Source organism: Vanessa cardui, chromosome 26 (genome assembly GCF_905220365.1).
Source record: "Vanessa cardui chromosome 26, ilVanCard2.1, whole genome shotgun sequence".
Taxonomy (NCBI): domain Eukaryota; kingdom Metazoa; phylum Arthropoda; class Insecta; order Lepidoptera; family Nymphalidae; genus Vanessa; species Vanessa cardui.
The window spans coordinates 2,748,530-2,771,623 of record NC_061148.1 but is presented as its reverse complement, the minus strand read 5'-3'; the positions used below and the strand labels follow the sequence as shown (position 1 = coordinate 2,771,623).

The following is a 23,094-nucleotide window of genomic DNA, read 5'->3' as shown; positions in this document are numbered from 1 at the left end:
GAATAACATAAATTTCAAGACAAGAACAAAATTCAGGAAAAGGTTCGTGCTCTACATAAATTTAATATAAACTTATGAAAACAAAAGTAATTAAAAAGTAAATCATCAAGACCTTCACAATTGGATGTGGCGTTTTTAATTAATTTGTATATATAGGTTATAATTTCTGCAAAAAGGTTTTATACTAAAAATATATTGTTCTCGTAGCATGGACAGTTGGGACCTTAAACCCTGTGTAAAATAACGAAAGCAATGACCACGCAGATGGACTACATGTTGATCGATCACTATTTTGCGTAAAGGTCTCTAAATATTTACCAACTGTTTTACTGAATCACGCTAAGAATATTTAAATCAAGGCAAACGACAAATCTTCAGTTTTGTGATTTTCAAATAATGTATAGTCTAATTCACGTGTAATTACATTATATCATCGATAAGTGATGTTATTAACACTTAATCGTTGAACGCTGAGCATCAATAAGCCTCTATAACTCAGGTTATAACGACCGCGTGCGAAATTGCTACAGCGATGACTCACACCGAGATTCACTATGTCGACGTTTTATAAAGTTTAAATGTCGTTGGACTTATCACGTGTACGATATACAACGTCAATAATATACTATAAACTTATTATAATCATTACAAGAGATTTACATGTATTATAAAATTTTCGTTTTCGAATAATGGTAACCCCTGATATCTGATATCTTATCTATACTAAGAATCATGTAAAGCGAAAACCAAAAGTAAAATTACTGTCTTTATAGGTGAACCAGACTTGATTGAAGTTTAATTAATAAAAAAATAAAAGGTAAATTATTAACATGCTACCATTAAAGTTGTCATCGGAAATAAGATTTATTGTTTTTATTAACGACTGTGAAATCGAAACGGAAATGAGAAATCGGCTATTGCAGATTCCTTTTTAAGATTATAATGCCATCTCGTTTATCACGTTAGCTGAATAAAGCCAGCAAGCAACCTGAGACAAGCTTTTTACTTCATAAAAAGTTTGAGAACAAAACAGGTTTCCAGTCGGTCGTCTCGTCTGCAAAAAATATATGAAAGGTATCACAAAATGCTCGGTCCGAACTCCGAATGTACATTTAAAAGTCGCTAATTTACGTGGGACGGAATTACACGGCTTACCTTGTCTTGAATTAATGCGATTAAGTATTATTATTATAGAGTATAACGATTTTGGTCAAGTAGTTACTCTGCCTACGTTTATACGTTGCCGTTTTGTTTAATCAGATAATGATTTTGATGCCAAAAATTAAACAGATCATTCATCAGTCAAGTGACTATGGTATATGTTCAATATCTGTACCTACTATTGTAAGTACTAAGCTAAAAAAAAAACTACTCTCTTGAGTTACTATTTTGATCAGAAAAAATCTCTAAAAGATATCCAATTTGTTATTTAATGTGATTTCGCTACTACCCCTAGTGAGGATCAGTGTTAACACTAAACGCAGACGAAGCCCTAGGAACAGCCAGTGCTACATATAATAATATTCATTACACGAGACCTTGCTATTATAATTTTTATACAAACATTTTATTATGAATATGAAAAGTATAAAATGAATATCTTTAGAATAGAGGTCGGTTCGACCGCAAATGCTTCGAGTTGCGTTGTCTACGACATCGTAGGATAAAATTACCAGTAGTTCAGCCGTAATATGATAATATCTCCAGGGTTTTCAAATGAAAATTAATTTACGTACTATAGGCAGGTAATGCGTATGTATGGCGTTGCGTTTATGACAGTCTAGAATACCGTAACATTATGTCGTCCTTTGAAGTCGCTGTCGTTACAATGTTAATTAATTCGCCTTTGTTAAGGTAAAACTAAATGTTATAGCTGAAAATAAAAAAAATCCTTTACGTACTAAAAGTTGTATTTTTAGCAAAAATTTAGATAAGTTTAAATATTTGTCAACCCTAATCAGGTCTGTGTCACGCGTAGTTCTTATAGGTCTTCCCAAGTTTGTTGCTCTCAACACTAGTAGCATATTTTCAAGGATATTTAACTTATACAACGGACATTTAATTGGTTCAGTTTTTCACCCAGTTTTACTACCCGAGAAACTCCGAAGGTCGCCGAAATTAACTTTCGAGTGAAAGATTTATATTACTGACGATATGCGTTTACGAGTCACGCGAACTCGATTAAATTCTGGATAAAAATAGAATTAACTAAACACAAACGTCTATTAATACGTTGCGCGTTATGGCTACTATTTTAGTGCTCCTAAATATATAAGCGAATTGTGAGCATGATTGACTACCACGGTGCGATTTGATTGGTAAAGTGTTATAAAAATACCGCAAGATTAAGACACTACTGCAGTGACAGCTATTAAATACCGGATTTTTTTCATTTTTATTCGATAGAGCTCGATGTTTCGACATGATCTACGAATGTCTTGTCCACAAGACAAAATCTTACTACTACAGTTGCTTTTTAGCCATCCAAATGTTGACAAGAGGAGAAAATGACCAATATATATTTTGAATTATTTTCCGATGATTTCAACCGGTGTTTACGATTTCCTAGATGAATCATCCTAGCTCAGTTGATTTACAGCTGTAATGAGAAATACTCGAATAATTTCACATTCATAGGAAAATTAAACGAAGCAAGTGTTTTATTCAAATGGTTTTATATCGGCGTCGTCCGTTTCTACATTTATTCATGAATAATTAATTTAATATTTCGATCGCATTTGTTTATTTATAAATAATAAACAATTTGCGTACCTAAATTACGCTATGTTATTCAATTCTAAAGTTGTAGGTATTTATATTTTAAATCGCGTCCTTCATTTTAACACAAAAACTGCACAATAAGTCATTGTTATTATACTTAGTACGATGTTAAAATATACTGTTTGAGATGTAAAAAAGTACGTGTATATATTTGTAGACAAAGAAGTAATCGTATGCGATATTTTAAACGATTCGTTACTAGTGTGCGTTATTTCACGGTCATGCGAAAACTACGTGACTCAGCGGTCACCATCTGTTGCATTGCTAGCTTCGTATCAAGGTTTCTTGGCTATACTTTAAACTCGAGTACGATGTATGTGTTTCCTTTTTGGGTGAAAAAGTTAAAAATTATTATTATACTCAAGATCATACGCTATAGAAAATTAAACGCTTGTTATTTATATTCAAACGAAATTACTGAAAATGTACTTTAATTTTATGGATGCGATAACGTCACTCACAAACAAATCTAGTGTTTGTATAGAGTGTTGTGAAATTAACAAAGTCTGTCCTACGGTTTACAGTGACAATTTATAATCGCTGTTATCTCGTTGGGATTTACGTAATTCTGTAACCGCGATAACTTTGCCTCCACCTGAATAGGATTACTTCTGAAAATGTCAAGTGCATCGTCGTTAAATGTCGCTTCAACTCTGTGTTTGTCCGTTGTTACAAGTGTGGTGTCGGTTTGTGTTTTATTTATTTCAGGTGTCTCAGCTACGACAGCTTTATGTGCCGCTCTTGGGTTAACGGTGAACGGTTTTAAGTAATCGCTCAGACTAACATTATCGTTTGTCTCTTTCTTTTGCAGATGCCGTTGGACGCTGTCTCGCTCCATCCCAAATAGCAATGCTTTCGGCGAAATTTTCTTTAATGTAGAGAATTAACTTTAGAGAAAATTTAGTTACAATATTTTAATGCGTTCATATGCAGTTTATTTTTTAACTTATTGTTCCTATTTCAAAAATTTGATCTCTAAATGTTTTCAATTATTATAATTCTTTCATTGAAACCAGTTTTGTTTTTACTATTCAAGACAGTATTGAATTCATCGAACTGGTATGTTTTTTTCTAATCAATTGTTAGTTCCGGGAGTCGATTTTCGTCGGATTAACTTGTTACGTGAATGAATGAATTGGATCATTGATTTATTTTTAGGTCTATTTTAGTAAACGACTTCGTTGCGTTGTCTTCTTCAATTTGCCTCGATTCTCTCTGATTACATTTATTTTAGAACTGTTTCTGCAGTTAAGGCATTTTTCTTCCTTATTAATATCTCACTAAGGGTTATGTGTAATGATTTGTTTATTAAGCGTCGTTGATTTTTCGTCGTTGTCGTAACATAACTAGTAGATTGTCGATTTCTTTCATCGTTTTTAATATTTCATATGTATTTAAAGACGAGTCCAATTGTAACGCTCTTATGTACATTACATTATGGGCATTACAATTGCTTATTGGTTAATTTATATTACAGATTTATATCAAAGTTATGGAACTCATAGATAAATGTAGTGTATTGTGATATCAAGTGATAAAAGTGATAACGATTGAGCGAATGGGCCTTTTAATAAATTAAGTGAATATTATTATTTTTATATTATAATGGTTACAATCTAAAATGGAGAGAAAATTGACTCGTGAGGACTTCATGCGGAAAAGTTTCCGCGCACCTCGGGTGTCGCCAGCTCCCGACTCGCCCACCGCGACCGTGAACGGTGCGCCACCACCTTCCCCCGTCTCCTTAGCGATGTTGGAACGAACTTCCCAAACGCCACGCACCGAATACGAACTGACGTCCTCGGGCATTGCTCCTAAACGCTTAGAACTGAACAGAGCTCATCCAATACACTTGAAATCGTTCCAAGCGACCGATCCACCCGAGGACAACGGACCAACACCTCCTTCGGACGATGTTTTACGCAAATTGGAAAGGCAAATCGGCGAAATGGAACGCGGCCTTGAGAGAGCTCAAAATGGTACCGTTCAAGTCGACGAGCGAGTGAGGTACGCGGAACACGAAAATCTTTTACGCACTGGAGTATCCTCAGTGGGCGGCGGGGGCTACTTACCAGCAGACTCGGATACGGAGCACGATGTGGTACCGTTCAATAGAAACGAAAGTACGAGAAGTAGCACGGGAGCCGCGGCTCCAGCTGCCAGGCCGTCTACTCGACTATCCCGAACGAACTCCGACACGCAGCAGCACTCGGTCGCTGTCACCGCACGCCTGATGAGGAAGCTGGCGGACGGAGGCACCAAGGACGAGAAGACCAAAGTGATATCCAGGAAAGCGATACAAGCCAGGATGGAAAGGGTGAAGAATTCTGTAGTCGGAACGAAGCACGAGCACAGGGTGTTGGCAGAACACAGAGCGGAACCCGTGTCACCAAAGAGCCCCACGTCGCCTGTCTCGACGCGCTCTTCAGTACAGGTAAAATAATTGTGAACGTCCAAGGCAGATCATGTTTTATGTGTATAACTAGCGGATATATGGACATAACTTTCTTTTACTTATTTATTTTTTGTTTTCTTTCCGAAATGTTTAACAATGTTCTTTCTATTTCAACTTTTTCACACAAAAAACGTTATAAATTGTATACCTTAATCTTCCTTATGAATCTCTCTGTATATTAGTGAAAACCGTATGAAAATCCGTTAAGTAGTTTTGGAGTTTATCGCGAACATATAGACAGACAGACGCAGCCGGAGGACATTGTTTCAACAATACGTATTGATATTGAATACGTAGCGCAAATATTGTTACAAGTGGAATTCGTTACCGGTATTCTCCATCGAAATGTTCGCTAAAGTTAATTAGTCATGTCTGATGCTAAAATGTGCTAAAATATGCGGATTGCGTTCGTTTGATTGAAGCTCTTGTTTGTGTATGAGAACACGTCGACTATCAAATATTTTTACAATTCGCTTCCCACTCAGACGCGTAAATAGGAGCGAGTGAAAATGATTAATCTTATTACAAATCGCAGAAGAGAGAAAACTTTTACATCGATATTATTATAAACGATTATCGATATTTACATATATGTACATACATGTACATGTTTCCGTCGAAATTGTGAAGAAAGCAGCATTGATATAGTTGAATAGTATTTTTTTTAATACAGGGGAGAATTTAAACATCGTTTCTTGTATAGTAGCTATACGATTATGTCATAAAATTTGTGTGACTAATTAAGAAGTTATCGATGCACTCTATTTTTAATCTTATAGAGTTATGTTAGAGTTCATTTTTGAACAGTTTTGTTTTTGACAATGGATCCAATACCATTTTATCTACATACGAACCGAATAAGAATTTTTATTGGTTTATAGTAATTAACAGTGAATTCATTACAGTAGGGTTACCCCTTGTGGAAATAGTGATAACTTAAGAAAATTAATCATGACTTAAAAATCTTCCGAAAACTAATAATAATTTATATTGGGATATTATTCAGTAGTAGAATTTGATCAAGTTATTTTGTTTTAAATACATAATAGCTATGAAAAAACACTAAGAACTTAAGTTTTTAAAAATAAGGAAAATGATAAATCGAATCTTTGTATAATTGTAAAACTATTGTGTCATTTACGAACAGCGTCGATTTTCAACGGCCATAAATTGTATGCGTTCTCAGTGACATATGGTTTTAAAATTGTATTACGATTTTAACTAGATCAGTTCGAACAGATGTTTTTAATATTGATATATTAAATATAAAATTCATTAAGACTATATTTGTGTTATTGTAAGTGGAAGAGTTAGTGAAAAAATGATATGATATGATCGTAGTCCACATGCATTTACAATACATATATACTAGAAAATGAAAGATACATTTTTTATTTGCGTAAAGCGCTTTGATTGTTAATATCGGGCTACAGATACTATGCCGATGTCAGTAGGAGTAAATATGCAAGTTCGACCCTGAATTGACTTCAAAATCGAAGTATAAAATAATGTATGGTACTTTTTCAAGAGCTGAGACAGTCAAGTGGTAAGAACGCGTGCATCTTAACCGATGATTTCGGGTTCAAAACCAGGCAAGCGCCAATATATATGTGCTTAATTTGTGTTTATAATTCATCTCGTGCTCGGCGGTGAAGGAAAACATCGTGAGGAAACCTGCATGTGTCTAATTTCATCGAAATTCCGCCACTTGTGCATTCCACAAACCCGTATTGGAACAGCGTGGTGGAATATGTTCCAACCCCTCTCTTTAATGGGACAGGGGGCCTTAGTCCAGCAATGTTAAATTTACGGTCTTGTGTTAATGTTACTTTACTCTACTTTTATGGTATTTTTATGGATACGTGAAAGCATATCGTTTTGAATATTTTCGATATAAGTGCTTGAGTATATAATCATTAAGAACTGTTTGTAGTGCATAATGTAGCAGGGCTATAATCAAATCGATTGGAATATGTAAATCGATGGTTTGTTTATCTTGCTCCTTCTGCCATCGAAATTGACTAAACATATTGATTGAATGAGACTGACAGAGTATATTTATTTATTTATTTATTTAATAAGTACACTAACAATATACATATTAATTGATGGCTTACACTACATCCAACAAAAGAAAAACAACTTCTGATATGTACATCGATTACAAGTGTACATAACATTCATAGTGTATCGTGTCAACATATTTGTTTAAAGTTGAAAATAAAACATATTATACAATTAAAAAAAAAAAAAATGACCTATGCTATCGTCGTTTATAAACGTAATAACTATAACTAAATAATATAACAGAAAAAAAAAGAAAAAAAAAAATAACAGGAATGTAACGCACTATTTAGCTAATAAAAAGTAATCCATGAGCTTTTTTTTAAAAGCAATGAAGCTATCATGAAAGATGTCAATGCCATGTATAACTTTTGTCAATTCATTATGTCGAGCACATATGCGCACTATCGGAGCCATTTTTCCAAGACGAGTTTTCGTGATAGGAGTATGGAATATTTTTGTTATGTAACTTCGGGGATGTTTGCGAGGAACAGTAAGAGATATTCGATGTAAATGGTCGCAGCACTTAACCTTGTTGTGTATAATTTTATGCAAAAAACATTGATCGAGAATATCCCGCCTATTTCGAAGAGACATTAATAAATTAAGGCAGCCATACATTCAGCTAGTCGCTGATTGTATGGCTGCCTGTGTGAGAAACCGCTGGCTTGGAAGGCCAAATGTCGAGTAAATGCACGTTGTATTCCTTCAACGCGTTGAGAGTTAGAGCTGTAAAAAGGATTCCAAATGACGCTGGCGAATTCAAGATGACTTCTTACGAAAGCGTTATATAAAATAATTTTAGTCCTGGAAGAAAATCCCTTAGTATTGCGTTTAATGAATCCCAAGAACTTTGCAGCTTTGTCAACAATATTGTTTATGTGTGATTTAAAATTTAACTTTTTGTCAATAGTAACTCCTAAGTCTCTTATCTCAGATAACTCTTTTATGGTTACATTATTAATAAAATAACTGGAGACAAGCGGTTTTTTCTTTCTCGTGTATTTTATATGAAAGCACTTGTTAGTATTAAGAGCCATACTATTGACTTCACACCAGTTCATAATATTATTAAGGTCATCCTGAGTATATATTAAAATATATAATATATAAATAACGTAATGCGTCCTTTCACAGATTAATTCCTTGTCACGGTGTGACTAGATAATTAATTAATTTCTAAGATAATTTCTATTTAATAATGTAACCGTATGAGATTATTTAACGTTGCCATCAATTATGAACGCTTAACCGCAACGAAACACAATATTAATAATGCTTTGTTTGTTCACAGGTAAACCGAGTTCTGTTAAGGGTAGACTGTAAGAGGGTAGCTGTGTAAAATGTTTGTGAGGTGAGTTCACTGACGACATATTTTTAAATCGGTCATGTTTTACATTATAGATATATATACCGTTTTATAATACACTTGGAGTCGCTCGGGGCTTCGCTTGAGTTTTATGGTTGATTGTCAGGAGTTAGGCAAAAACTAGTAGTCTTTGTAAAAGTAACTCCTTCCTTTTAGTTTTAGGTGTACGGAACACTTTTATTTGATTTTTATCAAGTAAATTAAATTACTCGGATCAATTGTAATTGTATTCCTGAAATTTCGATTGTGATGTGTGCTTACACAACTACTAAAATCAAATCAAATAATAAAAACACGTGTATTAATTCGATACCAAAAATTAGCTAGCTATAAAGATAAATGTCGTCATTATCTACCAGTGCTGTATTACCCGAAGAATGTACACTCTTTGAATATTTATTCATGAAGTCCCCTGTCGCACGAAACAAAGGTGCGATTTGAGACGCATTAACGTAATCGAGCAAAAATGTGTTATCTCAATGCCTTTATATGGTAAAAGCGAAATAATCGCACTCCGTGTGACGTATCCGGCGAGACGGTCACGATTGTTGAGATTGTGATGTAATCCTGAGCTTGGATTTGTTTTCAAATAAACTTCTCTCGAAACCGAGGCCGTGTTTCAATCAATACTCTTTCAAGGAGAACGTTTAACCCAACACCCAAACACTTGCATGCTTTTTTTTATCGTTCATATTTTCGTTTAACCTTTTCAAATAATATAGTTACATTTTTTTGACACCTAAAATCTTCTGGGATCGATTTCTATACACATCACTGTCAAACTCGACGTAGAAGGCTTCATTTCCTGAACGATTCGTGAAACTTGTATATAGTTATGAAAAAAGTACCTAACTACTCTTTCCCAGTACACTCGACATCCCCGGTACTACAACATTTAGTTGTAAAATCAATTTAATTCCATATCATAATTCAAAATTACTTAAGATTTCGAATATTGTAATATGTACTTCCATTTTTGGATTTACTGTAAGGATCAAAAAGTCAAAAGCTTAGGGCTATATTCTGACGTAATTATAGTAGGTATGTAGAGTAATTTAGCACAATTAAAATAGTTTTTATGAACGTTTTCCACGTGCTGTTTTCATTAGTTTCGTACGCCGGACACTGGCCTAATGAGTTATGAATTGAACTGGGTTACCTTTTATTTCCCGGAATAAAATTTTTGCTATAATAGCTCGTCATGCGAGGTTGTAATTTATAATTAAATTTGTATTTGTTTAGAAATAAGTTCTCGTCCGGAATCGTTTAGATCCTTGGATATCCAAATTTTGTACTAATTAACCTTTGTAAAATCATTTTCGATTGTATTTTTAAGCGTGTCTTTCGTCTTAAATATTTATCGAAAGAATATTAATAGTTGCATTATATTTTCTTCTGATAATGCATACAAATAGTAATTTTAAAAATAGTAAATACATACATAATATCTTATAACATTAAGTTCGTAGAATGTGAAATTAATTTACTAAGTGCCGATGACAACGCACGCACGCGACATTACCTTTGCTTGCTTTTATTTACCGATCTGAACTTATATGCCTCTCAAATTAAAAAAAAATATATATGGAAAATGCATTTGTGAACTCAAAACTTAAGCTACGCCAGTTTTATAATTGTTCCACCTCTTTTTTCCCCTCTCGTCTCCCCCACTTCGCTTCTCTTCAACAGCACCCTCTCAACCCTCTACCTAGTCAATGGAACTTCTTTATTTCCTTTTGTTTCAGCCATAACTTCATATACTTTTTTGAATTAAATTCGTAACATGAAATATCTCATATTGAATCAATAAATACTCGTTACGTAGGGGTTTGCATAAATTATGTAAGTATCAAGTCGCTTTGACGCAGAGAAGCCCTACCGGAAGCCTCGCAAAACCCTTATCATATGATAAAATTCTTTTTTCACGATTATAAACCTTATTACTTCAAGGATATGTATTAATATTGGTTGCGAGATCTCGTTCATCTTATTGCTATTCTTTTGTATTGAGTGTCATGGTGAAGAATGTGTGTTAGACGATAATTATAATGTGACGTGGAATAATATTATGTATGTTAACATAACTATAGGTAGTAGGTATGTGTTTATAATACGCGTTACATTGATGTATTGTTTGAAGTTATGTCTACCTGTACATATGGATAAACAGTTGTATGACTCGTCTGTACGTAAAATACGTATCCGTAATATGAAGTTACATTTATAGTTTGTACATATACTTTTTTTGATTGCGATGTGTTAACCTCATCGATCCCAAATAGAGGCAGCCTGTCTGACGCGATCCCCCCTGTTTAGAAATGCTTACCGCTATCATTCTATGGTTGAGGCGCTGACGTATTTGATTGATTGATGCGCTTAACAAAAATTTCTTTAGTCAGCACTAGTGAGGGCGTTGAGATAGCGTCCGTGTTTGGTTCGTGTAGTGTGGGATAGAGCTAGGTCATCTTTACTAGAATATAAAATGGAAGGGTAGAAGGCGAGGCAGGTGTTGTTTGTACTGTGTGATAATTTATATGAAGAAAATAAAATTACATGATAATAAGTTGAGTATTATTTATATTTATAAATTATTATCATAAATTAAGTTTTTTCAAGTTTACCTATATTTTTCATTTTGTACTTAGTATAACATTAGTTGTAGCCTGCGGCTTCCTTCTCGTTATATGATGACGACAAAGTATTAGGCATTAAAAGTAGCCCATGGTCTTACAGCAGCACAAAATTATTTCATACCGAATTTCATCAGCAGAGTTACTGTCGCATTTATGATATCATTATAGATTATTTAGAACCCGGTCACTATTCAGGCTGCAAGCGGCGTGCGGTCCGCCCGATATACATTCCGTTTAAACTATTCAACACAATTTGACAGCATAGCTCACATTACACTGCAGAGCGATTTGTATTATCGTTGAATTCTCTTAATATTATGACTGAAAACTATTACTTTTGTTCGTGTACTACTCTGTGGGAATCGAGCTAAAACTCGAGGAGTTGGCTAGTAGCCATTTAAGAATACCAATTTCAATCTCGTGGTTTCAGCATCAAATCGATATGACAATAAGAATAAAGTTAAAATCAACTACTAGCATACATAGATATTTATGCAGTTAATTTAAAATAAAAATTAAAAACATATTTCAAGCAGTCTCATGAAAACACTTTTGAAACTCTATGATATCGGTATAGTATGGTTTGGAAAGTGGATTCTACTCTCTACACTTTTTCAATATGATAATGGTATATCAACGAAGTACTATTAATTTTATATATACATATCCTGAACAGAAATCAACAATTACTAATTCCCCGCTTTTTTACCCACAATATAATATTATAATATTGATAAAAAAATGTGGACTATATCTCTGTTTTTTGACATGAGCATTCAATCTTTTGACAGGCCAAGTTAAAGATAAATATTTATAGCATTTATAAAGCGTAATTTTAATAATTATTTACTATAATAGTTTTGTATTCGAAATTTATAACATAAGCAAAGATTTTCTGTGAATTCAAAAAAAACATATCATTTAAATTATATTCAAATGAAACAAAGTATAAGACACCGTCTAGGTGTTTCATTACTCTAAGAGATCTCGGTCTAGTATGTAGGTTAGTGGTGTTTGTGCTAGTTTGACTTCGGGGAAAACGCTTACTCTTTGAATTTAAACTTATGACCATGTTTATATAAACTTATAGTAGAAACATGTCTCTGCTCCTTTGTAAATACAAATAAAAATAATTACGCTAGTCGAAATATATGTCTCACTAAATTCTAATAATATACATAACAATAATTGTTTTTAATGCCGTATTTATCTGCGGTACTTGGTGGTATAGTGGGTAGGTACCACCCACTTATCAGATATTTATTACTATTAATGTTTGAGGGGTGAATGAGCCGGTGTAACTAAACGCACAAGGGACAATACCAATGTCGGTGGGGTATTGGCGACTTAGGGAATTTTATAAAAAAAATTATAGCGCCGCATTTTTTATTGGACGGCAGTGAACACTTACCGTCAGATGGCACATTTGCTCCGTCCGCCTAACTACTAGATAATAAAAATTGACGTTTCGCGGTCGAGTTCTTTACTTAATCTTGGGAGTGATCTTACATAATAGCTAAACTATATTCAAGTGACCAATAAATCCGTCACGATTGTGATCGGTGACAAAATATATTCTTTTGTCTTTTTCTTACAAATATCAAATTACAGGCGACAGAAAGAGAGGAACCGGTGTGCGACAATGTACCCGATATTATACGAATATTCTCACGTTACAAATATTTTAACATCGATATCTGTTCGTATATATAGGTTGAGCATTAGGTATTTCAATCGGCTCTAGATTGCCTTTATCGCGTGTGGGATACTCGTTATGTACTGTTGGAACTAGGGCTTGGCTGAGACTAAGTTATTTAGACTGATCGTACTCACAGTTGTGACTGACGTTGTTTTTCATCACTTCTGAATTTATTATTGTAATTGTTTCGTAACATCTGAAACTACAGAAGTAGATCTTCATTCTCTTTATGCGAAACAGTACGATACAATACGTTGTTTTACACACAGAGAAATAAAAATATTATGTAAAAGTAAGTTGTTTTAAATATGTTTTACAAAAATGTAATACAGTATATAAGTTGCTAATTTTAATCTACTCCTCCCGGCTTTACACGATTACTACACACGATTGAGTGCTATAAAATAGTTATAAATTGTAGCCTATATGTTATTCTAATGTATAACCTATATTACTGTTAAATTTAAGCAAAATCCGTTTAGTAGTTTTTTCGTGAAAGAGTAACAAACATACATACATCCATCCTCACAAGTTTTTTTATTTATAGTATTAGTAGGAAGGGATAAAATCTGTTTATAAAAATCTTTTAAAATAACTGTAACAACTTTTAAAAGTGTACTCGCAATTAAAGTATCGCTAGTTTTTGATTCAAACACAATGCTATACATACTTTTATTAATAATAAAAATTCGTTGTGAATTCAAAATAAAAGAAACCAAAAGGAAACCAGCATACCGCTGTGACGCAACTTAGGTGGGGTGAAATGCATTCGCACCTTTAGAATCCACTTATGTTACAAGAATGTATGCACTTAAATATGATCCTTTCGCATTTATTTTAAAGATGCATTTCCCTTGCATACTCAAATGATGTTGAGACGCTTTGCATTTTAAGTTTAAAAAAAATGGGGCGCTTGTTACCCCGCTATTCCCGCAGTGTGATTTCGGACACCGTCGCGAACGGACGTCCGTTACGGATGCGTAGTATGGCGATTGTTTTTAATTGTTTTTGTGATTAAATTGTAACCATGGCCAGGAAAAGGGTAAGGGTTCCTGCTAGGATGATGGATGTAATAGTGATGTGAACTAGTGTTGTCAGTTAGGACGTATTATCGAACGACGAAATTATTATTTTTTTTTGTTTTCATGTTTGATCTTTTTGTTTGTTACGTTCATTTTGTGTGTTTTGCTCATTTACTTTTTAGTTATTGTAAAATATTGATATCAATTTTCTAAAATGTTACATGCCTTAATAAGATCTAGGTGGTGCTTATAACTGGTTCGTTAGCCGGTTCGTATTTATTACTTATTTTGTAGGTCAGGAACGCGTTAAGTTTTATTAAACGAGGATAATTTTTCACTCAGCTCCTCAACTGAATTAGTGCCACAAACAAATAAGTCCAAATTAGTCTATATTTTGGTTTTCTTTTTCATAGACTATAATTTGATATGCCATAACCGACAAAGCTCTTGAACTATTTAATTAATCTGTCGAAACAATGACATATATTTATATCCTATTGATAACGTGTCATTGCAAATTGTATTATAATAATGAAATTTTTGTTTTAAACTAAACATTTTATATATAAAGAATTTAACTAAGTTGTACTAAAGGCAAATCATACATGAACGTCTTTGGTTTGACATAAACTTATAAGTTTCAGCTACAATGTGTGACAGCTTACTCATAAATGTTTAATATTATTTTCTCTCTTTCTTTCGTAATTGATTTGTCATTCGAACGAAGGAGACAGACAGTTTCAATAATTACCTCCAATATTCATAGTTAAAGCTGGTAATAGAATAAATTCGATTTTTAAAGGTTAACGATCTCTACCGACATCAATATTTAAAATCGTTGCAGGTTAATAAATAATACTTGAAGTAGTTGCAGTCTAATCAATCTCTGTTTCGTTGCTTTTAGCTCTGCCAAGCGATAGTTGCACATTATACTGTCTTAATATTCTTTTAATCTGTGCTGAATACATTGATAGATTTTACTTCCCTTTACAAAATATATCGATATTTTTCCATACGATAAAATAGTCGATTAATTTTATCGATGTTTCATTGTTTTGTTAAGCTATTCAGTGTGGGATGTCCGTAGTAAAATGCATAAAGCATTGTTATATAAAAAGTTATCGTAGTTGTGATCACTACATATTTTTTAATTAAAGGTCATTGTTCGATGGACGAGTTTCGATTTTATCAATAAGTAATCCATCTCACAATCCTTCATCAAGTCCTCTTCACGTCTTGAGGGTGTGTCGTGCTCTGAAGGGCGCTTCAACCCCTGTCTCAGTTATTGTCACCTTTACCTGATATTGTATATCGCTTGAGTCTGAAGATATAACTCTCGAATTGTTGCTAGTCCTAACATACGGGTATAATCTATCTATACTAGTTTGACGACGTTATGTACGACGACGAAGTATGCTAAACCAATAACAATAAAATGTATGTATTAAGTTTTGGATATGTTCTAATATATAATATAATTATATAAATAGATGAGTGTGTTAGCCTTACTCGCTTACAATTTAAAAAATAAGAGGGAAATTCACGTACTTATTAATGTATATTATTGTGATAGAGTAATGACAAACAATAAAAAAGTATTATGATTCGATGTTTCTTCATAAATATATTTCAATTTTGTATTTAAAAATCATGCAATGTAAAGTACCAAAACATATGAAGTTTTAAAAGGGCTGTAGAATCTTTAACAGTATTAAGAAGGAGATGACGATAGGAAAGTTAATAGAAAGCTATTCTTGTTTAATAGGAATTCCGTCAGTCAGAGCGAATGAAAAAGAATGACGTAGATTGCGACAAATATTTTCAATTCGAATGTAAATAGTATTAGATTCTATTATTCTTCGTTTGAATTTCGAAGCGCATTCCCAAAATAAACTACTATTCGGATTTCTGCATGTGCAAATAGCATTGTATAAATCTGTGATTGTGAACAAACAATGGGCCATGGACAAGCGCGCGTCGGTCGGGGGGAAGGTTACCGATCAAGTCTTAAAAAAAAGTAATTTATGTAAGTAAAACTTTTCTCACGGTACGATCGTGGAATTCCATAATTAATGAAACTTTTTTTTTATTAGCTAATACTCCGAGCCTTGAAAATATTACGTATTCAGCTAAAGAGAGGTTTCTTTGGTAGCTGTTTTTTAGTAAAACATTTGAAAAATACGCGTTTGTATTTCCTACACAATTTTCGGGATGTAGTAAAGTTCTTCAGATACCAGACGTTTGCGAATCTGTAGTTAAGCCTACCTCTGATTTATCGTGTAAGTGAGGGTCAAATATAATCGTATACATTTTTTTCTCGATTGAAACCGTATTTTATATACATCGATAAAAATCTCTGAAGTTCAAATTATCCATTTAGCGTGCCATTGTTTGCTCTTCTGAACGGTTTTGTAAATATCTGACAAAACGCAATGGGATTTTATCGTCGATTTTGTTGGAAAAGGTTTTTCCTTTGATCATTTTATTCGTCAATATTTGATTGTTGTTTTGGAAATTTTTTGGTCTGTTTATTCGGATACTGTAATTATTTGTTGTACAAATCAAACCGCTGTACCGTACATACATGTATGGAACAATAAAAACATTCAAACATATTAAACTTCGCATTACAAACTTTATAAAATTAAACTGTTGATTCAACATTTTTATATTTCCGTCATTGTATGCTGTATGATATTCGTAAATTTTCTAATAACCTTTTAGTGAAATAAAGTAGCTGTTTGTGTGGATTAAATCAACAGCTATGCAAAAGCTAGTGATTTTATGACCACGATTATGATACTCGTGAATTGTATAATACTATATAACACAAATGTAACCTCGTTTTAGCGTGCATATTGAATTAAACTTTTTTTTAAAGTTGTTCTTTTTTTAAATATTTAATTAACTTTGACTATGAAACTAACGGACTTTATTCAAAGATTCATAATATTTGGATGCTCAAATACAAAAGCTAAGTCGGAGTAAGATGAGAGTTAAATTGTATGAAATATAATGGAAAGTTTTCCATTCCTTTAGAATATTTTACATAACAAACGCTGAAACGACGCTGCTTAACAGTGGAATGTATAAAATTAACACTTTTAACTCAATTTAAAAAAAGCCTTGTAAACGAGGATTCCTTTATTAAATAACGATTTGTGACTCTTTTGCTTGCTACATAATTTAAAGCTAATATTTCACTGGGCTATATTTATTTATAATGTATCACTGATTAAGTATTCAAGTTACTTTCATGTAGGATATGTTTCATGTTGTTTGTATTTAACTAACTTAATTTATATCAAACAAAGAAGAGTTACTAGTGATATGTTGTCTGTAGAATCTTCATAGCTTTACAAAATGAACGTTCAAATATAATTTTTGATTTTTTAATCATCATGATATTCTGAATACATGTTGTGAAGAGTACAGAAAAGTACAAAGAGAACCTTACATCTGCCTTCTCCCTCCCCCACACGCAACTAAAGCCGCATCCGGAAACTAGTTACTAATATTTTTATTCCTATTGAAATTCAAGAGCAGTTAGCAGTAGCCGTTTTAAATAACTCCGATTCTGATATGCGTTACAAATTGCAGTGTATATTGTTTGTCGCTGGGTAAACGTTTCGTAGTGCAGCGTGCTTGTTCCGTATCGATCCAGCTCACCTATAAGCCTTCGAACTGGCTGTGTGAATATTACATTATGCCTACGTGTTCCTGCCCTTAGTTCTGATGTGTTATGTCATTCTCTATACGAATTGTGTAATCATTTCTCGCTATCCCTCTAAGCATTTCATTCATTTTTGTTTTTTGTCGTTTGCCATTTTCGGTTCCGATTGTGTGACATATCCGTAGATGATATAGTACGAAACAACTTAGATAGATCACCGGCAAATTCAATAAAACCGATTACTGCCGATTTATAGTACCAATAGAAATAGCTCCCTATCGCGCCATTCGACGCTATTCGTCGTTATAGATTCTAGCGTCAGTTCAACTGGAGCAAAAAGCAAGTGCATTTAAATCGACGTGTCAAATTGACGAATGTATTAGGTCATATGATATTACAAGTTGTTACTTTTTTGTAAGTATCAAATTCACATAAGGAATAAATATTGATAATTTGGGATAGCGTACTTACTTCGGATGTGATCGGTTTTACGAATTTTACCGATGCTACATCTAACTTGTGTCGTAGTATATGTGAATATTTTGTGCGTGTACTTGTACCGATAGAAAGTCACGTTCTATTTTCGAATAATTTAAACGTTGCGTTTATGTTTTGTTACAAAATAAATTAAAAGCATTCTTAATGTTTATAATTATTGTAATAGGTAAATTGAATTTTACTCATAGGAACAAAGACCACCTATCGTACAATAGGGTATTCTACAATGTTTGAAGAGGTACTTCGAACTGTTTAATTTCTCAATAAAGAGCTACAAAAAATACCTTAGACGTTTTTAAGTCTCGCAAAAACGCTGTCCAGTCATTTTGGTGACGTCATATTGATAAAAAAATCAGTTGTATGTATAAGACTGGCACTAATTCAACATTAATAGATATAAATATTTTGTATTTTTTAGGAAAATAATGAATTATAATCAATATTATTGGAGTGTAATTCAAAAATAATTCCATTAAAACTCCAGAAAAGTTGTTTAACAAAGTGCTAGATGATATTGATATGACAGTTTTTGCCCATCTGACGCCACTACATGGCGGCTCGTGTGTGTAGGTCACGTGATATTGCAGAATAAAAAAAAACGAAAAGTCATAACTTCGTTTAAATATTATTGATAAATAAATAATGTACTGTTATATACGTACATATATGAGTCAAAATCAAAATATTTAAGTATATTTCAACATATATTTTATTTATTATCAAATTTCGTAATTTATTTTTCACTACCGAAAACACCCAAATAATTTCATCAAATTCAACAAAAGGATTCACATTTATAATGTTCATAATAAAGAGTTTATAGAATGAGATTACTAAGTGTGTAATGTCGTTTATAACTTTATCGGAATTAGTTTCTGCTATTATTGAATTAACATAAGTATTTGACTTTGGTGGTAGTCATTTGAACGTACTTGCAATAAATAAATATTCCTAGAAAGGATATTACGTTATTGTATACTAATGCGAGGCCTTGCGTCGGCCTGAGATTTATAATTAAATTCTAATTCACTGTTAGCCCGTGGACCCGCTTAGAAAGTTAATTATATTTTTTCCTATTAATAACCTTGATTAATCTTCTATTCATTTTCAAGGTCTGCATATTGATACTCTCATTTAGACTTAATAGCTCTGCGGACAGTCTCCATCGTTGTTTTTTTTTAGATACATTTTTTATGATGGTATTATCTATAAATGTCAACGTCAATGTCAAGGTTTGACGCAGGTTCTTTTTTTTTAATATTTAAAAAGGAAGGAAATTAAATTCGTTGAACCTTACTGCGTTGAAAACAATATTGGTCGGATTTCGTAAATTAAAAAAAATAAAAAATAATAGATACGTTCTTTAATTTATACATTTAACATGTTGTTAAAAAATTAAAATTATGTTAAATATAATTTCTTTGCTTTGCTTTATAATAAATATTTATAAATGTTAATCGTACCATAAAGTCAATAATTTATCCCAGTCTCACATTTTGAAGGTTTTGTGCGGCAGTGTACCCTCAAGGCTGTTGGCGTATTGGTCATTTAAGGAACAGTTAAACTTTATTAACAGCGACAATGTCTAAGGGCAGTGGTGACCACTTAAGATCAAATTGTTGAATTTGCTCGTCCGCCTAACAATGTTGTAAAAATACTACACTTACACATATACACTTGAGGCTGAGCGTTTTAATTTTGATTGACATGCATGTTTGAATATTTTTGTTTTAATTTTAATTTGAATTCTTACAATTTTTTATGTTTTTTTTATTTTTTATTTTCAGCACGGTAACTAAAATATTAATCAAATAAGTGTTATACTGCTATATACTGAAATGATTTGTGTTACGAACTATGAGTGAATATATACGAGATTGGGTGAGGAGTGATTTGAAATCGAGCTAATCTCAATTTCTTTATTAACTATTTTGAGTTTGATATTACTTTGTCATAATAATGTGATGGTATTCGTGTTCGATAAATCATTAAAAACGGATTGATTGTGAATTAGAAAAAGTTACTTTTAAAATGTGCTTCACCTGTGAATTGTGACGGATTGTTCTCCCTCAGTGATCTCTGTTAATCAAGATAAATTGAAGATGGGCGTCAAGGGTAGATACTTGGTAATATATATGTTTATCTCAATCAAAGTTTTTAAGAAAAGCATGCCATTTTATTATTTACTTTTGTGTTGAATATAATTAGTGTTGTACGGAAATGGTTTGGATGTTTGTTTTATTGTTTAGTGGTAACCGGATGTGGTTACATATTTGATTGATTGTTTAATTGAAGTCATTAACAAGTCTTATACGTACTTTGATATGTTGTCTTAATTCCCCTATGTATAATAGAAAACGAACACGGGAAAAGGGCTACGTGTACCAATTTGAAGGCTCACTCGAAGGCTCACTCAGGATGCGACCTTCGATTGTAAAAATGAGAACTTCATTCATTCAATCGTATATCAATTTTATAACGAAATATCGGTGTCAATATTTTTATGTATAAATCACTATCATTATTCGACTTTCCTTATTTACAAAAATGACTCACGTTGAGATTACAGTTCATTTCTTGTAACAGTTGAGTTGTCTCGTACTTGTATAGCAATGATTTGATATGAGCAAATAAGATAAACATAAATTTATTAAAAAAATAATTAAATTTTATACCGTAACTTGCATTCAAATCAGCTTCGTATATTCTGAAAAGACTCTTATTATTAATCATTTAATATTTATAGGTAAATTTTATGTATTTATATTAATCAAATGACAGTGGCATCCCGCGGTTTTATTATCAAATTCTAATTTCAATTCACTATGAATGAATTAAGCATGTTATTGTATAGGCTCTGTGCCAGGCTGTGTTCGCACCACCCACACGTGTGTTATTTCAAATCTGAATAATATCTTAGATTGTTTTCGGGCGGCTTAGCGTTGTATGGAGTATGTAATTCCAAGCGGATGGTGTGATAAGATAAAACTTTTTATTATAATAAACGAAAGCCCACGATTACGCACGAAGAGCTTAGTATAATATAACAGTGTATTGTATTACACGTCCCAATGTCAGCGGGCGAAGTAGCGGTGACGGCAGTGTTTTAGCATACGATTTATTTAAACATTAATACAAAAAGTAAATGAAAAACGTACAATTGATTATAACAAGTCGATATATTTATAATGAAGCTGAATATAATTTAAACTCAGGGATGTAACACTTATTTTTCATGTGCTTAGGTCGTATATAGTTATGTACCTATATATAATTAATTTCAAGCTCAGCAACGAAAGAAACATGGTGGGGATGCACCACTTCCACAGCTTGGTGGAAAAAACTCATTTTTTTTTCTAGAATGAAAGCCAAAGTTAGGTTGCCCAACAATTACTGAGTCTTACAAAAGAAGAAATGTGAACTCAAAATAGCTGAAACAGTTCAGTGCAACCAATATGTTTCGTCTTTATTAAAGCAAGTGCTTAACTCCGGCCACCTGAACTGTATTACAACGAAATTAATTTCACGAACGTGTTGCACGGATTTATAAGACGCAAGATTCGCACACGAGAAAACATAATAACGGGCGAACGACCGGGATATTGGTCTATTATTCAAGGGTCACATGTACGCAGCATCCCTTCGGGTCGGGCTAGTTGTTAGCCTCGTTTGATTCGACGTTCGGAAGCTATTTACTTTTTTAATCAATTTTATTTTATATAAAAACTATAAGTACATACAGTTTTTAGGTGAGAAGTGAGATACGTAGAATATATATACATATATATTATTATATAATACATTGTATTTAAATAACTATCAACCCGTCCTGGCTTCGTACGGGTGTAATAATGACACTAAATATACTACAGAATTTTACATTACATTACAATTGTATACAATATAGTACAGAAACAGGTAAAATAAAATATAAAAAAACATTCCTCTCGAATCACTATCTATAAAAAAAACTGCGTAAAAATCCGCTGCGTAATTTCAAAGATCTAAGCATATAAACAGACAGACAGTGGTAAGCGACTTTGTTTTATACTATGTAATGATAATGGTATAACGAGCTTACATGGGAAAACTCATTTTAATTAAACTAGTTTAACATTAATTATCCATGCAGTAGTTTCAAGAAGACTGGCTTAATTCTAATTCCTGTCAACTCGCGTCCTTTTTGATGAAGCTGACACGGTTACGAAAATTTCGGAAGCGAACCAATTTGCTCCAACTTCACGTCGGTGTACAGTCAGAGTAAGAAAACCTTTGTCAGTTTTCAAAATCATTCCTTTGTCAAATCGTAAACTCTTAGTACCTTTTGAATCTAAAGCTCTAAACTGATAACTGCATAAAAAATTAAACTTACATAGTATGATATCTTGCTTCAAAATAGTAGCAAAACTTTGGACTACGTCTAGTTTTACATCAACATGAAATATTTTTAATGGCGCAATTAGTAATTACAAATTAAAACATATGATAATATTTAATGATATATTCTACTGAATTGTCACAATATGTCTGTCAGTGTCATATATTCTCGATCGGTAAAGCAGATTATCGCTCGTACTGAGCACACGAAAATAGATCTTAAGGTGACGAACTTTTTCTTACCCCGACTGTACATAGTCGGGTATTTGTTGCACGTCGTAGGGCGGGCTTCGTCGGCATGTTTGAAAAAAGTATATTAGTGTGTCTTTAGTGCTACACTCTTGTCTATGTATTGTGTATATATACTATGTGCAAATGAAACGCACACATTTGAAAGTGAGATATTTTATTACAAAACTAAAGTCGACTTCAAAATTCATATGTATTGTATTTTATCATTCGTTGTGATAGTCAATTCGGACGTTGCCTTTTATATAACAGATGTAAGAGTTGCTAATACTGG

At 32.8% G+C, this 23,094-nt stretch overlaps 1 protein-coding gene across 18 annotated transcripts in view; it reads left to right on the top strand.

Annotated features, from left to right (window-relative positions):
- The window catches only part of LOC124540859 (serine/threonine-protein kinase MARK2-like), a 167,620-nt gene that overhangs the window by 97,478 nt on the left and 47,048 nt on the right, over positions 1-23,094 (top strand). For 11 of the 18 annotated variants that reach the window (XM_047118625.1, XM_047118624.1, XM_047118630.1 and 8 more), the window contains exon 2: positions 4,259-5,215. The exons of 6 other annotated variants lie outside the window; for them this stretch is intronic. In XM_047118625.1, the coding sequence (XP_046974581.1) occupies positions 4,403-5,215 (813 nt within the window). In that variant the 5' untranslated portion in view covers positions 4,259-4,402. Of the gene's footprint in view, positions 1-4,258; positions 5,216-20,161; positions 20,321-23,094 lie in introns of those variants that run through there. One more of the 18 variants, XM_047118642.1, reaches the window with a different exon arrangement.